The sequence below is a fragment of the Leptonotus elevatus genome, chromosome 7, assembly GCF_054856555.1.
Source record: "Leptonotus elevatus isolate MCC_2025b chromosome 7, RoL_Lele_1.0, whole genome shotgun sequence".
Lineage (NCBI taxonomy): Eukaryota > Metazoa > Chordata > Actinopteri > Syngnathiformes > Syngnathidae > Leptonotus > Leptonotus elevatus.
This window is the reverse complement of record NC_141245.1, coordinates 19,142,820-19,155,555: the sequence shown is the minus strand read 5'-3', so window position 1 is coordinate 19,155,555 and position 12,736 is coordinate 19,142,820. Positions and strand designations below refer to the sequence as shown.

General features: G+C 39.1%; 2 protein-coding genes across 5 annotated transcripts in view; both read left to right on the top strand.

The window, feature by feature from the left end:
- Window positions 1-1,322: 1,322 nt before the first annotated feature.
- miso1 (mitochondrial inner membrane subdomain organizer 1) lies at window positions 1,323-4,596 on the top strand. Of its 2 annotated transcripts, none has more exons than XM_086080699.1 (5): window positions 1,323-1,483; window positions 2,008-2,067; window positions 2,244-2,403; window positions 3,286-3,446; window positions 3,523-4,596. In XM_086080699.1, exons 1-5 carry the CDS (start codon window positions 1,346-1,348, stop codon window positions 3,754-3,756), a joined length of 753 nt encoding a protein of 250 aa, XP_085936825.1. In that variant the 5' UTR covers window positions 1,323-1,345; the 3' UTR covers window positions 3,757-4,596. The 2 variants fall into 2 exon arrangements, with proteins under 2 accessions (XP_085936825.1, XP_085936826.1); XM_086080700.1 differs by having other exon boundaries at window positions 3,520-3,666.
- Window positions 4,597-6,544: 1,948 nt separating this feature from the next.
- Window positions 6,545-12,736, top strand: part of plch1 (phospholipase C, eta 1) — a 59,125-nt gene continuing 52,933 nt past the window's right edge. For all 3 annotated transcript variants that reach the window (XM_086080636.1, XM_086080638.1, XM_086080635.1), the window contains exon 1: window positions 6,545-6,749. The gene's annotated coding sequence lies outside the window, so the exon portion shown is untranslated. The remainder of the gene's footprint in view (window positions 6,750-12,736) is intronic.

Genomic DNA, 12,736 nt, shown 5'->3' with positions numbered 1-12,736 from the left:
TCCTAGAAATTCCCCATTATTCTCATTCTAAATTAAAACTATTTAGCTCATTCAGGAAAATTTAGACAACAGTTTTAGCACATTTTAAAAATGCTCCCATTCACCAAATTCCAGACTTTTCACAGTAAAATTTTAATAATTCTAACATGAAAATATTTTCCATATTACAATAATTCTCACATTCCCTTAATTCCACACTTTTCATAATAAAATACATTCCCACAATTTCGCAATAAAATTTCCACATGAAGGAGTCATTCCACTCAGATCCTTCCATATCTCTTGACGAATTTAAACCATTCCAACTTCAAATGATTATTCTTTCTCAAGACATTCAATTCAAACAATACCAATTCCATTCCCCAAATTTTCAAAATAAAAATCCCAAGCGAATACATGTTTTACATTGCTAACACTACCTTCACATTTTACAAATTAAAACATTGACCTCCTTTGGGACGTTTTAGTAACTATTTCCAGTCCCCACATTTCCAATTAAAAAAAAAGTGTATTATTTGACACATATTTTTTATTCTGGTTGCAAAGAATGTATTTATTTCATATTTATAAAAATATGTACAACTATGTGACACAGGTCAAATGGTTTTAGTATGACATTCATATATTACTGAAGTTATTTGTAGCAAAATTTAATTACAAAATATTGACAATAAGTGTGTACATTTTCTGAATTGCCACGTTTTTAATTCAAGATGCAGAATACATATATGTAAATGTATATGTGACAGAAAAATATGGACTCTTTTAAATTGGTCATGTACAGTCTTTCAGATATAGTGCACATATTTTAATTGGAGTTACAAAATATATTGATGTGTATGTGACTTAGAAAAAATATGGATCCAAGAATATATGGGCTGTATGATTACAATTAATTTGATACATATTATAATCTGATGTGCATGTGCCTTTGTGTCACTGTCCACATTTTGGGGAATTCAATTAATATTGTTTTTTAATTAAAAAAACAAAAACAAAACAAAAAACACTCATGCTCTGTGTAAAAATTGGCATAAAAAATTTTCAGATACAAAAATTGCATTCATTTTGTCCTGCACAAAAACAAACAAAAAACGTCAATTGTGTCTGCACATATGCACCCTCAATTCCTCGACAGGTGTGTTCTTGCAATAAATACATAATTACTGTACAATACTACGTGTCAAATGACGCCTTTACTGCACTTGAACGTCAGAGTGTCATTTGCAAGTGAGTCCACAGGGCGGAGACTGACGTAATCTGCGACGTCTCTCCTGGTAGGTGGAGAAAGAGGAGGGGGCGGGACTTCCGGCGACCGCAGCGCCACTATAGCCATGTCAACAACATGCCGGAGTCCAGCAGAGAATCACAAACTGAGGACGGGAGAAGAAGCATGCCACAAACACAGCGACAAAACACGGCTTCGCACAACATCGTGTCTACTATTTCTCAGTTAGCAGATGAAAACCTCACACTTGTGCGGGTAGGAACCTCCTGAACGCGGAAGTCGTACAACACTATGGTTGTTCCATTGATGTAGAGATATGCCGGCCACAATATTAGGCACACTTGTAAGCTCCAACGTAAAGCATGACTAACGCTACAATTTAAAAAAAATTCCCCCTCGTTCGCATAGGGTGATTGCATTACACCGACAAATGTACAGTATGTAATATTTTTACTCGCGTCCAAATGACATAAACAATATTAGAAAAAAATAGCATGTTAAATAAATAATAACTAACCTCTGAAAGTTTCAATCAAAACGGAGAGATAATTTATAATCTATGTAAAGGCAGATGTATTATGATACAGCTCCTCTCATGATATTGTCTACACAATGATGACCACTCTGTATATATGTCTTCTATCCATCCCATCCGTTTTTCAATTTTACTTGGCCTCATTGGGCTTGCAGAGAACACGCAAGCTCCACACATTCTACAACTTTATGCATACTATGTTTTGTGATGATGACATTATCATAACCCATCTCTTGTCTCATAGAGCATAAGTGGCGGGCTTGCTCTTGCTGGGGTGATTTTAATAGCAAGGAGCCTCAAACTGGTAAGAATTCACACACACACACACACAGCAGTTACACACACAGTGGAACACACTCTAAAAGTGGTGGTGCAATTGAACTTTGAGTTCCACCAGAATTTTCTGGGAAAATGTTTTTTTTATATCATATAAACCTGGTGTGTAGACTTTTATACCCACTGTAATCGTCTCTTCCTCAGATCACCAAATTCCAATCAGTGTCTGAGATCCCCACTCGTTTCGTGGAGAGCAACATCAGTCTTCGTGGGAAAATTCATTCCGTCAAGGAGCAAAGCCTCCAAGTGGAGCACGTGCCCATTTACCTGCCGCTGCTGTCACCTCTACTCACCAAACACAAAGGTCATCCGCATGACACGACACACACTCCATCAATTTCATGTGCCGGAAACACTGGTAAAAGACTCATTGTGTGATTCTCACCATGATTGCCTAATGTAAGAACACCAGCTTCCTCTTGCAATGTCACAGTGACATTTTTAGTGTGTTTTAAGCACATTAGTTCAATTACAAAATCATGCCAAGCGTCACTATGTGTGTGTGTGTGTTTGTTTGCGTATGCGCTCCATCAGCATCGTGAAGGACAAACTGGACTATCACGCCATGAAAACCGCTGACTGTTCAGATGTGCGTGTCATGCATGGTAACCGGGACAGACTGCACTGTCAACTGCATTAGACTTAAAATGTGTTCCTTGTATCTCTGTTATGTCATTGAGCTACACGCAATGAAACAGTGATTTGTGAGCCTCCGGTAATCACCAGGGATCGGGTCTGAGCCCTGTCGCGAATACTGTAATACAAATCTGCAATTAAAGTTGCTGCTTGAGATGCGAGTGTCTTGAGGATGTGCATTAGCACACACCTGCCACCATTTAAAGTAATTCTGATGAACCCCAAATAAAGTTGAGATGTTCTAGTAGGCTTTTCATTAAATTGTTTGCTTCATAGCTGAAGCTTGAAGGTGTTGCGCTGATTGACTGTTATTTCAGACCTTTCATAATTCCCTTCACCTTGCTTCACTGCACGGTATTCTTTTCACCCCTGGGGGACACCAGATAGATAGATGGATGGATGGATGGATGGATGGATGGATAGATAGAGGACCCTTTTCTCTCTCACCCTACCTAATTTGAATGCTCTATTATTAGACTTCATCATATTGTGTGTATTTGTTGTGTCTCCAGTTCATGCACTGAAATATTGTGTTCATTTGTCTGGTCAGGTGTGCCCACGTCGGCCTTGCTGGTGAACCTCGCTGGCGTGGATTTGACCGCAGACGGCAAAGTATGGCTACAGAGGAGTATACTTCCCACCCAGACAGTGTGGTTGAAGCTGATTAGCCGACAGGACGACACACTGCACTGTTTGGTGGCCCACAGCAAGGTGAAGCACATTTTCCCCCTCCATCAAATAACAAAACCATATTTGACCTCCTTGTCTTCCCACTATTGTCCAGTAGGGGTTGTCATGGGGCCGCTCCGTGAACGAGGAGGTGCTGAGTCTGGGTCTGGCCCGCACTGCTCCCATTACTGGGCTCTCACCGGACACTCGCTTATACTGGCGTCTGCACAAGCGGCTGCACAGGGCAGAGGTCAAAGCTGAGAAGAAGCATCTGGGTCTGTGGAAGGAAGAGAGCCAAATTTTCATGGATCAGCTCCTTGTTATTAACAGCAAGTTGTGCAAATTGTACTAAAACATTAAACAGTTAGATACTGATGCTGAAACGTTCAGCATAGGCTGAAGTCACCCATAGCATTCTATAACATTATGCTCTGTAAACACATATCTTAATCACAAAATTATTAAGTACAATTAAAAGGAATTAATTTTTGTCACACTATCTTCTTTAGTGCACATTGTGTTACTCATTCTAGTGTGTGGAATTCGGCCACCAGGGGGCAGTCTTTAAGGATAACAACAGCACTTAAATGCTAATAGTTAACCAGTGCGCCTATGGTGTTTCCCATTGTATGTTAGCAGAAGTCTGCATTCGCAAGTCAAAGCACAAAATCGGCTGATTAACAGCTTGTATCTCGGAAAAAATTCCTACGTCGGATCACTTGTATCTCAATTGTTTCCTTAACTTTTTTGTGAGTAATGTTTGTGTATGTGTGCCTGTGGATACTGGTCCACTTGCCCCTCCTGTGAGATCACTGTTGCTATAGCGCCACTAAAATGTGAAACACAAAGCCGACTCAGGGCAATATTGGCTTTGCTCAAACCCCATGGGAACCACCTTGTATGGGCGTCTGTGGGAAGGGGGGGAATCCTAATAGAAGCATTAGCGCTGAAACATGAGACGAAAATGATGTCAATTGCCCACAAACTAATGTGTTTTACCTAATGAGAGTCATCACTAACAAGCAGAGCAAATTCCCTGTATAAATGTGTTTACATGTAGCCTAAAATGACACCACGCAGAGGCGCTTCTGCAAATGAGACCAGAGCGCGAGTGTCCCGTGAGGGTGCACTGAAGCACTCAATCCCAATAGGCACACAAGGAGATTAGCGGCGGTGGAGGAGGAGGAGGAGAAGGTGGAGGGTCACAGGGGGGATTTTTGGTAGCCAAGCACAAAAGACGAGAGAGGAGGAATCACCAGGGTAAGGGTAAGGGAAAGGGGGTGTGAGGAGCATGGAAAGAGGGAGGCTGGGGGCGTTGATGAATCAACCAAGGCCTTCTTTTGTTGTGCAAATGTTGCGAGTGGCTGTTAGGGCAAAGGAAGCTCGCCATTGGCTGTCTAGTTTAAATTGTAAGGTGCATCTGTGGGCTGCCAGACTTTGAACTGTCACACAGAGAGGAGTGGGAGGGAAACCACGGGCAAGACGCTCCAAGGGAAGTCCGCAAGGCATCGAATGCAGCTCAAACTGTCGAAAATGTGTGAACATTACACGTACAGTTTACTGCTTACTAATTTTGGATAATTTCTCTTTGAATTTGGGGAGTTTTACTTGGTCCCGGGACCCACACTTTTCCATGGGCATCAAGCCGCGACCCACATTTTCTGTTAGTATCTGTCAAACGAAGCAATTTTTCAATAACACACCATTCTTATTTAATTGTATGCCACGTTCACAATATTAGAGATTATATAATATGTTTGTGCTGACCACCAGTTTGCCTGTTCTCCTTTTACTTATAATGTGAATGTACATATATTATGCACGTGCATACATGGTTCAAACCCAAATTATTTGTCTTGGCCTAATTTTGGTTTAAAAGTATATGTATATATTATACATAGATTTCTATATATTTTGAAAACGGTTTCAAGTCCAAAGTAATTTATATCATTCTATTGACTGTTACAATGTTTAAAAAAAAAAAGAGAAGAGAAATAAAACATATAGTTGACACTGTCCTTGACAATGATGGAAAATATTGAGAAGATCTTAACATTGTTTCAAATATTTAAACAAGTTTCAAAATGTAAAAAAATACCCAGTTAGCAGATAAAATGTTTGTCATTAATATAGCGTCGCACATCTTCTGTTGACACTTTCTTATATATAGTATACATTTTGGGGCCTTGATTGTTAGTGAGCAAAATGTCTGCACTTAAATTATAGTGCCTTGCGCTGTTTTTCTCTCTCTTCTTTTTAATAAAAAAAAAAAAGATACAGTTCTGTCATCTTCTGACAAAACTCCAGCTATTGTTTGTGTTATTGTATTATACTGGTTGTTTATGTAGGAAATTTCCAAGTTCTACCACGACTTATCTGACTGGTGCCAGTATTTGTGTGTGGTTTCAAAATAAAGCGCTTTATGCCTTTATGGAACTTGTCTTCCTCTTCTCAAAAGTTGGAAGCATGCAAATGCTTAAAATTTCTTGTTAAAAATGAAGAATTATTTATGTAAGGAGTGGGCAAAATGTTAGCCTCCATACTGTGTTCTGCTCTTAAATCCATCCCACACAAGGATGTACTTTCTCAGTACTCCTGTAGCATTTGTTACATTAATAATTTAACATTTTTATCGTATTATATTTTATTTATTTATTTATTGGTGTACATGTATCTCTGGTTATTAAAATATATAATTCTAATTGAATTACAAATAAGATTTAATGATGACTTTTTTTTGTTGCATTATTTAGATAATACTTTTAAAACATTTTCTTTTAATTTTACTTAATCTGCAAATTGCCTGATACTTATCCAACTTAAAAAAAAAATCTATTGTGTGCTAAAGTTGTCCCATGCCTGGACAAAATGATCTCATGATCTAACCCTTGATTCATGGATTAGTAAATTAAACAGGGGTATCTAACCCCCCCCCCCCCCCCCCCCATATAAATAACACATTCTGTCACTATCAATGCATGAGAAAAAGGAACCGAATGGGAAACTTTACCATAAATGTGGTTACTGTCTGCCAGAGTGCTCCTCGTGAATCAGTCTACACTTGGCGAATCCAGTCCGTGTTTTCCATGTCATCAGTGTTCCCACACCGGGAGCAGCAGTGTTTGAATAAGGCACCATGCTTGAGGTTGTGGTGGTGTTGGTGGCTGCTGCTTTGGCCACCACACACACTCTGGAAACTCTGTCGGGATCCTCTTCATGTATGGCAGCAAAATCAGTGTGACGTATTGACAGTTGTGTTCCACACACTATGGAGGGATACCTGAAGAAGGAGCACTCTGCTGAGGGTGTCAGGACTTTGTGAGGGAGCTGTCAAGAGCTGAAAAAGTAAGTAAGCTAAGACAACAGCAAAACCCTGCATGACATCTGCTTTATTATGGACATTTTGGACACTGTAATCACTTTAATTGTCTCTCAAATAGCCCACATGTACTAGCTTGGGGTTTGGTGTTCCTATTTTGAGTAGTAAATCAGAAAAGAAAGAAAATTTGAGGCATCGTTTAGTTCAGTTTAGCATCCCTAAAATATGACTGCCAACTTCTATTTTCGTTGAAAATATATATATATTTTTTACTGCAATGATTAATTAGAGATTGACTGTTGAGCTCACATGTGGCTGTTTCTCGCCATTGTGCTTCTACAGCAGAGATTTTCTGCAGCAGGGCAGCTTAACAAAGGCCTTTATTACACTCAGCCGGTAGCCATCCCAGAGAGAAGACACGGGGGCACTCCCCCAGCCAGAGACCCGAGTCCTTGGGGATTTTTCTTCAGTTTGATTAGAGTGGCTCTCTGTAGTTGGATGAATGAGGAAGATAACGTGAATTAAAACTCAAACACAATTTGTCATTAGGTATCTAGTCAAATGTTTAATTTTTTTTGAAATTAATTAAATGAGCCAGTGTCATCGTGCAGCCACGTGCAAAGACTAGTAGTAGGGGTCTGAAACTTATGGCCCATGGGCTATGTATGGACAGTCAGAGCATATGCACACACACACACCTGCTTTTTCATGGCAAATCCGCCAAATGAGCATCACATTAGCTGACCTAGGTCAGTGATGATCAAATTGTGGTACCACTGGCAGTGTGCAAAGAATCCGTAAAATAAATGTTCTGAATATGTATAATGTTACAGAGGCCTAAATTTAAAAAATTTGCTGCGTGCAGTTTAACTTTTAATACAATACATTTGTGTGAAGTTGAGTTCAAGCATTTATTTATATTTATTTTTTAAACTGTAATATATTTTATTGAATTATTATTTAAGCACAATATATTAATTTTGGCTATGATTGATGTAAATAATGAGATTCAAATCAACGTCACAATGTCATAGAACAAATAATGCAAAATCTCGATCGGCCGGTAGGTTTTTATAAAAATATTTGTTTGAGCAATCTATTATTTTTTCATGAATATATTTAGTATTCTCCACCGCTACTGCAGTGACCTTATGCATGTATACAGTCTACTTGTTCGCGTGTATGTGCGATGGAATGTTTCAGTCGTAAAGTGACTCCCTTGTTGTGATGTGAGCAAACTATTGTGAGCAGTGTATCAGTTGGCTGGTGTAGAGTTGTAGGAGGGGTAACAAGAGCCGCTGCATGTGGGCACTCTGAACTCTCATGAATAACTGAAGCTCCAGGAGACATGTTGGGACCCTATACAGTATATGAGTCTGAACAAGGTTTGGATGTGAACTACACGTGACATTTGTGTGATACAACAGATGTGAATAGTAGTTGACCATTAATGGGATCTATAATCTGTACAATTTAGTTGGATTTAAAAAAAAAAGTAAAATCTTTATTTTGAGTAAACGTAAACAACGGAGTTAATGTGGCTGCACAAGTGTGGGATGTGTTCAGAATTAACCAATCAATATGGTATGCTGCTGGTAAACTGCCAAGCTCATTACAAAACATTTCCCCCAAATAAAAAATTGTGTGATTGAATTTAAAGCTGATTTATTTGTTGTAGGTGTCAGTACATACATGTTAATGATTGATATGCTAATTGAGTGGAAGTCTGATGAGATTTACATGTCGTCACACATGGTTTGGACCCTGAGTTTAACTTTTGAGGCATTTTTTTTCCAGAAAAGTTTGCTCCAAGTCCAAATTGTTGCACCACTTTTGCCGCTTTGTCTCAACGGTTTCAAATGTAGAACTTTGGACCCGGCAATTTAACATTGACTTTATTCCCGCCGCACTTCCTTGTGAATTAAATTTATGTCGCACTCATGTTCCTCCCACTTCTAGTGGAACAGGAGTGAAAGTTGAGGATGTTTGAAATAGATCAGAAACCCATGACCTTGCATACGTATTATTAATTTGGGTTTTAGTTTCCCCCCCTGATAATTCGAAGATGTACATAAAGACCGAGAGCAGTAGATGCACTTTTATGACTGCTATGCTTCTGAGATAGCCCGTGTGGCTATCTGGATATCTTGCCCCTCTGTAACGTGACTCTGACCCCTCAATAACCCCATTTACATTTTCCAGGATTACCCTGTCCCCTTATCAGGTCAAAGAACTCTGGGAAGCAGACCTGGCTTGACCATTTTCATTCTTTCTCGCTGCCTTGTTTCATGCAGGTTTAGAACAGGATGCTCAAAATGGTTGGACATTTGTACTGAATTGATCCCTTAAAATTAGAGTTTCACAGGGCGCCTTTATAGCCCCCCCCCCAAAAAAAAAATCAGGAAGGCTGAAATGGTGGGAAACAATTTAACACTATAACTCCACAGTTGAGTACTACATAGTTTTCAGTCTTTGTACATTCAAGCCATTATATTTAAACATGTACAATGCATTTGAAAACAAATCCACTGAATTCACTTTACAAGGTCTTTGTGATGAGGAGATGCTTCACGGGGAAATCTAGGAGAAAGCCTAGTAGTGAAATACACATTAAAAAAGTGAGCAGAAAACAGAATATTTTACAAGACTGTGCAGATGTACCGAATGATGTGAGTGGTTTGACTTAAACCAGACACAATGCCATTTACTTGACCTCTATTTCCACTAAGCCACTCACCCGGTTAGTCTGTGTGTGTAGCCGCCGGCCGATTGTTTGCTCTTTCTTTTGATAACTGTTTAACAAGCTATTACAGGTCAGGTCACTCATTCAGTGGGCAGAACTGCAAGGCCCTCTCGCTCAGTACGTTGCTCATAATAGTTGACTTTTGGTGCAAGAGAATGTTAACTTGGCTGAGACTTTTATGCCACCTTTGGCTGCAAAGTCCCGACTGGTTCTATTCAATTTTGCTCAACATTCTCTACTTGGTTCAGGAGCCACGTTTCCTCGCTTCCTTTGGTGCTCTTGCTAATATACTTTAGGCTACATGCTAATGTTAGCTTAGCCTTTTGCAGTTGTCTTAGCTCCGGACGCTACACTATTAAACTCTAGTCTAAAGTTTCCGGCTGAAGCTCTCACTTTCTTGCTGCCATCAGTCTCCTCTCAGATCATGAGATGGATTTTTTTGAGCAGATTGTGTGTAGGTATACAAACGTGACCACAACTGTTCTATACATTAACAACAGTAATGACTCTGCAGTAGAAACAAGGGTACAGTGCCAAACCAGATGTAGCTCTTTTTTAAAGATATTAAATACAGAGTAATTTAGAAATTAGGGTGTCAGGAAAATTTTGGGTTTTGTGTCTTATGAATTATGTCAAAATTCTAGTAAATGTGCAATTGTGTTGATCTGACTTAACTGGTGGTTAGTGCCCCAACATTTTCCCACGTAATTACTCCACTGATTTATGAAGTATATCTATTAATAATTTAATGGAAAATGCCTAACATTCGCTTAATTTGCAAATGACAGCTGGTGCCATAAAATGAAGTGTGCTCTTTGACATGTGCCAGTATGAGAGGGACAGATGCTATTTCCTTTGTGTCTGCATTTATCAGGTCATTGTCTCATTACATTAATTGTAAGGGGATACTTGGGCCTTGTGGATGTGGTATGCAACCTTTGAATTCCCTTAGCCTTGTATTAGCAAGACAATGGTAACTTCAAACAGGGGAAAGGCAGTGATAAGATGTAAACAAGCACTTTAATGAGGTCAAACAGCCATTATGAATGTTAATCAAGATATATCAACACTTTTGTTTAGCATTTTTTTGATCTATGTGGATTCATTTATTGGATAGTTTTTCCAACCAATCGCAGGGCACATGGAAACAAACATCCACTTACACTCTAATTCACGCCTATGCACAATTTAGTCTTCAATTAACCAAACATGCATGTTTTCTGTAATTTGGGAGTGCCTGGAGAAAACTTTTTTGATTGGAGGCAACCACTACGACATAATGCAAGCCTTAACAACAATTTTAGAGCTTTAAAATCACTTTGATATGACAGTGGCTTGACATGATGACCGGGATCACCTACTTTGAGGTCTTTAATTTAATACTGTAGTGTTGAACCAGCCAGGACACATGTTGTATTATTAGCATCAGAAATGTGTGCCAGGATTGTAAAAACAGTTTCTCACAAAAAGGAACAGACAATGCTTATTTCAAAACAAAAACAAGTTCTAGCAGGTCATTAGCTTGACGCCATTAGCATCTGATCGTTTTTGTCGATTATCAAATGCACAATTTCGATGATTTTGACTCTCTTATCTTAAGTTTTATTAATGTACGGAAAGCTCAGTAGCTAAATACACTTTTTTATTTTTATTTTATTTTTTACTTTAAGTTAGATTTTCAAGCAGTGTAGTTATATTACATGCTGTAGTTATAGCCTTAAATGGTTAATCAGTCTTAGGGATATGGGAAGAATTAGGCCATTAAATTGTTAAAATTTTTCTTAACTTAATATTGCGTAGACATTGTAATCGTTAATTCCATATTAACAACAGATGTAAACTAGCTGTCAGATAAAGTACATTTGCGCACACTCCATCCACCAGTTTGATTTGATTGTGTGACTTCACTCATGTCCACCTTGGCGAAACCCTCACTCGAGGGCACCCTCAACCTACTTCCTGTCAGGGTCATGAGCGATAGAGAACTCAGCGGATTCCCGTGAGGTTTGAGACCCCGACGACAGATGAGAAGCCTCCTCATGTTACACGCACTTAAAGGAAGAGGAAGACTCTTTGTACTCTTCCTCATGACGTGAATGTGAAAGTGGACGCGCACTCAACTTACCTCCTTCGATGTGTATTGTATAAATAGATGCAGCTATCTAGAGTTCTGCCTGTCTAACTAATCGGCTATCAAATAACATTTATAGTACATGTCCATGTACTATTTGGCTTTGATGTGATGGCAGGAACTTGATGTACCTCTGTGTGATAAAGTCAGGCTGTTGCTTGAAAGTAGCTCTGTCTGGATCTTTGCCCACATGAGCTGGTCATGCCATGGGCGTAGAATTTTGGTATGGGAGGTCTTATTTAGTTACTTACCTGCTTTATTATGCAACACAAGTGCATAACAGCTCATTTGTATACATTTTCAGTAGCAGATAACTAAACATACTTGTTTAATTTCACACTTGACAGGTGGAGAGGCACTCCACACACCCAGCTATTTGTATACAAGTCATTCAAATGTCAGCTTTCCTTATATGTTCCCTTTAATTATAATAATATTGTCACACTAACTTGTGTACTTTGACTTCCTGCTGTTTTGACTTCACAGTTGTTGTCATCGAGTACAATGAGGCTATCATGTTTGTAAAAGCTGCCACGCCATGAGCCTGCTCTAAACAAACAAACAAAAAAGTCTCCTGTCATTAGCTTGAGCCTTATTGAGGTGGTGCTATGAAAACAAACGGCAATTTGAAAGCATGTTGGTATAATTAAACAAAGGGCCAGATGAGGGAATTGTGCGCCGCAGAGGGCTCCAACTCGTTAATATGTGTGAAAGCTTATTCACTTTGTCCAACATGAAAGAAAGACCCTAATGGGAATTTTGAATGCATTTCATAAATGTTTTCACCAGGAAAAGTATGGGTGTTGTAACACTACCGTCCCTCACGAGTACAATAGCTGTCAAACTCTTTCACCATGAAAATTGTGTGTGTGTGTTACAAAAGCTAGATTCCCATGTGGAAAAGTGTGGCTATGGTACCGTTACAAAAGTGTTTTTGCAAATTGCAACATCCCTACACTTCCATGCCGCTTGGGAAAAGTGTGGGTATTCAACTCTTGCACCGGGAAAAGTGCTGGTGTTACAACAGCCTTATCCTCTACCTGTACAGTGGACATGTGAAAAATTTGAGGTTGGTATTTTTATTGTTTAATAAAACCCTTGCTTTGGGACCCTGGGTTGAACCTGCAAAAAAATTGCAC

Coding starts and splice junctions, on each gene's coding strand:
- miso1 (XM_086080699.1), top strand. CDS start 1,346: ATGCCGGAGTCCAGCAGAGAATCACAAACTGAGGACGGGAGAAGAAGC. Junction 1,484..2,007: donor AAAACCTCACACTTGTGCGG/GTAGGAACCTCC, acceptor CTTGTCTCATAG/AGCATAAGTGGCGGGCTTGC. Junction 3,447..3,522: donor GTTTGGTGGCCCACAGCAAG/GTGAAGCACATT, acceptor ATTGTCCAGTAG/GGGTTGTCATGGGGCCGCTC.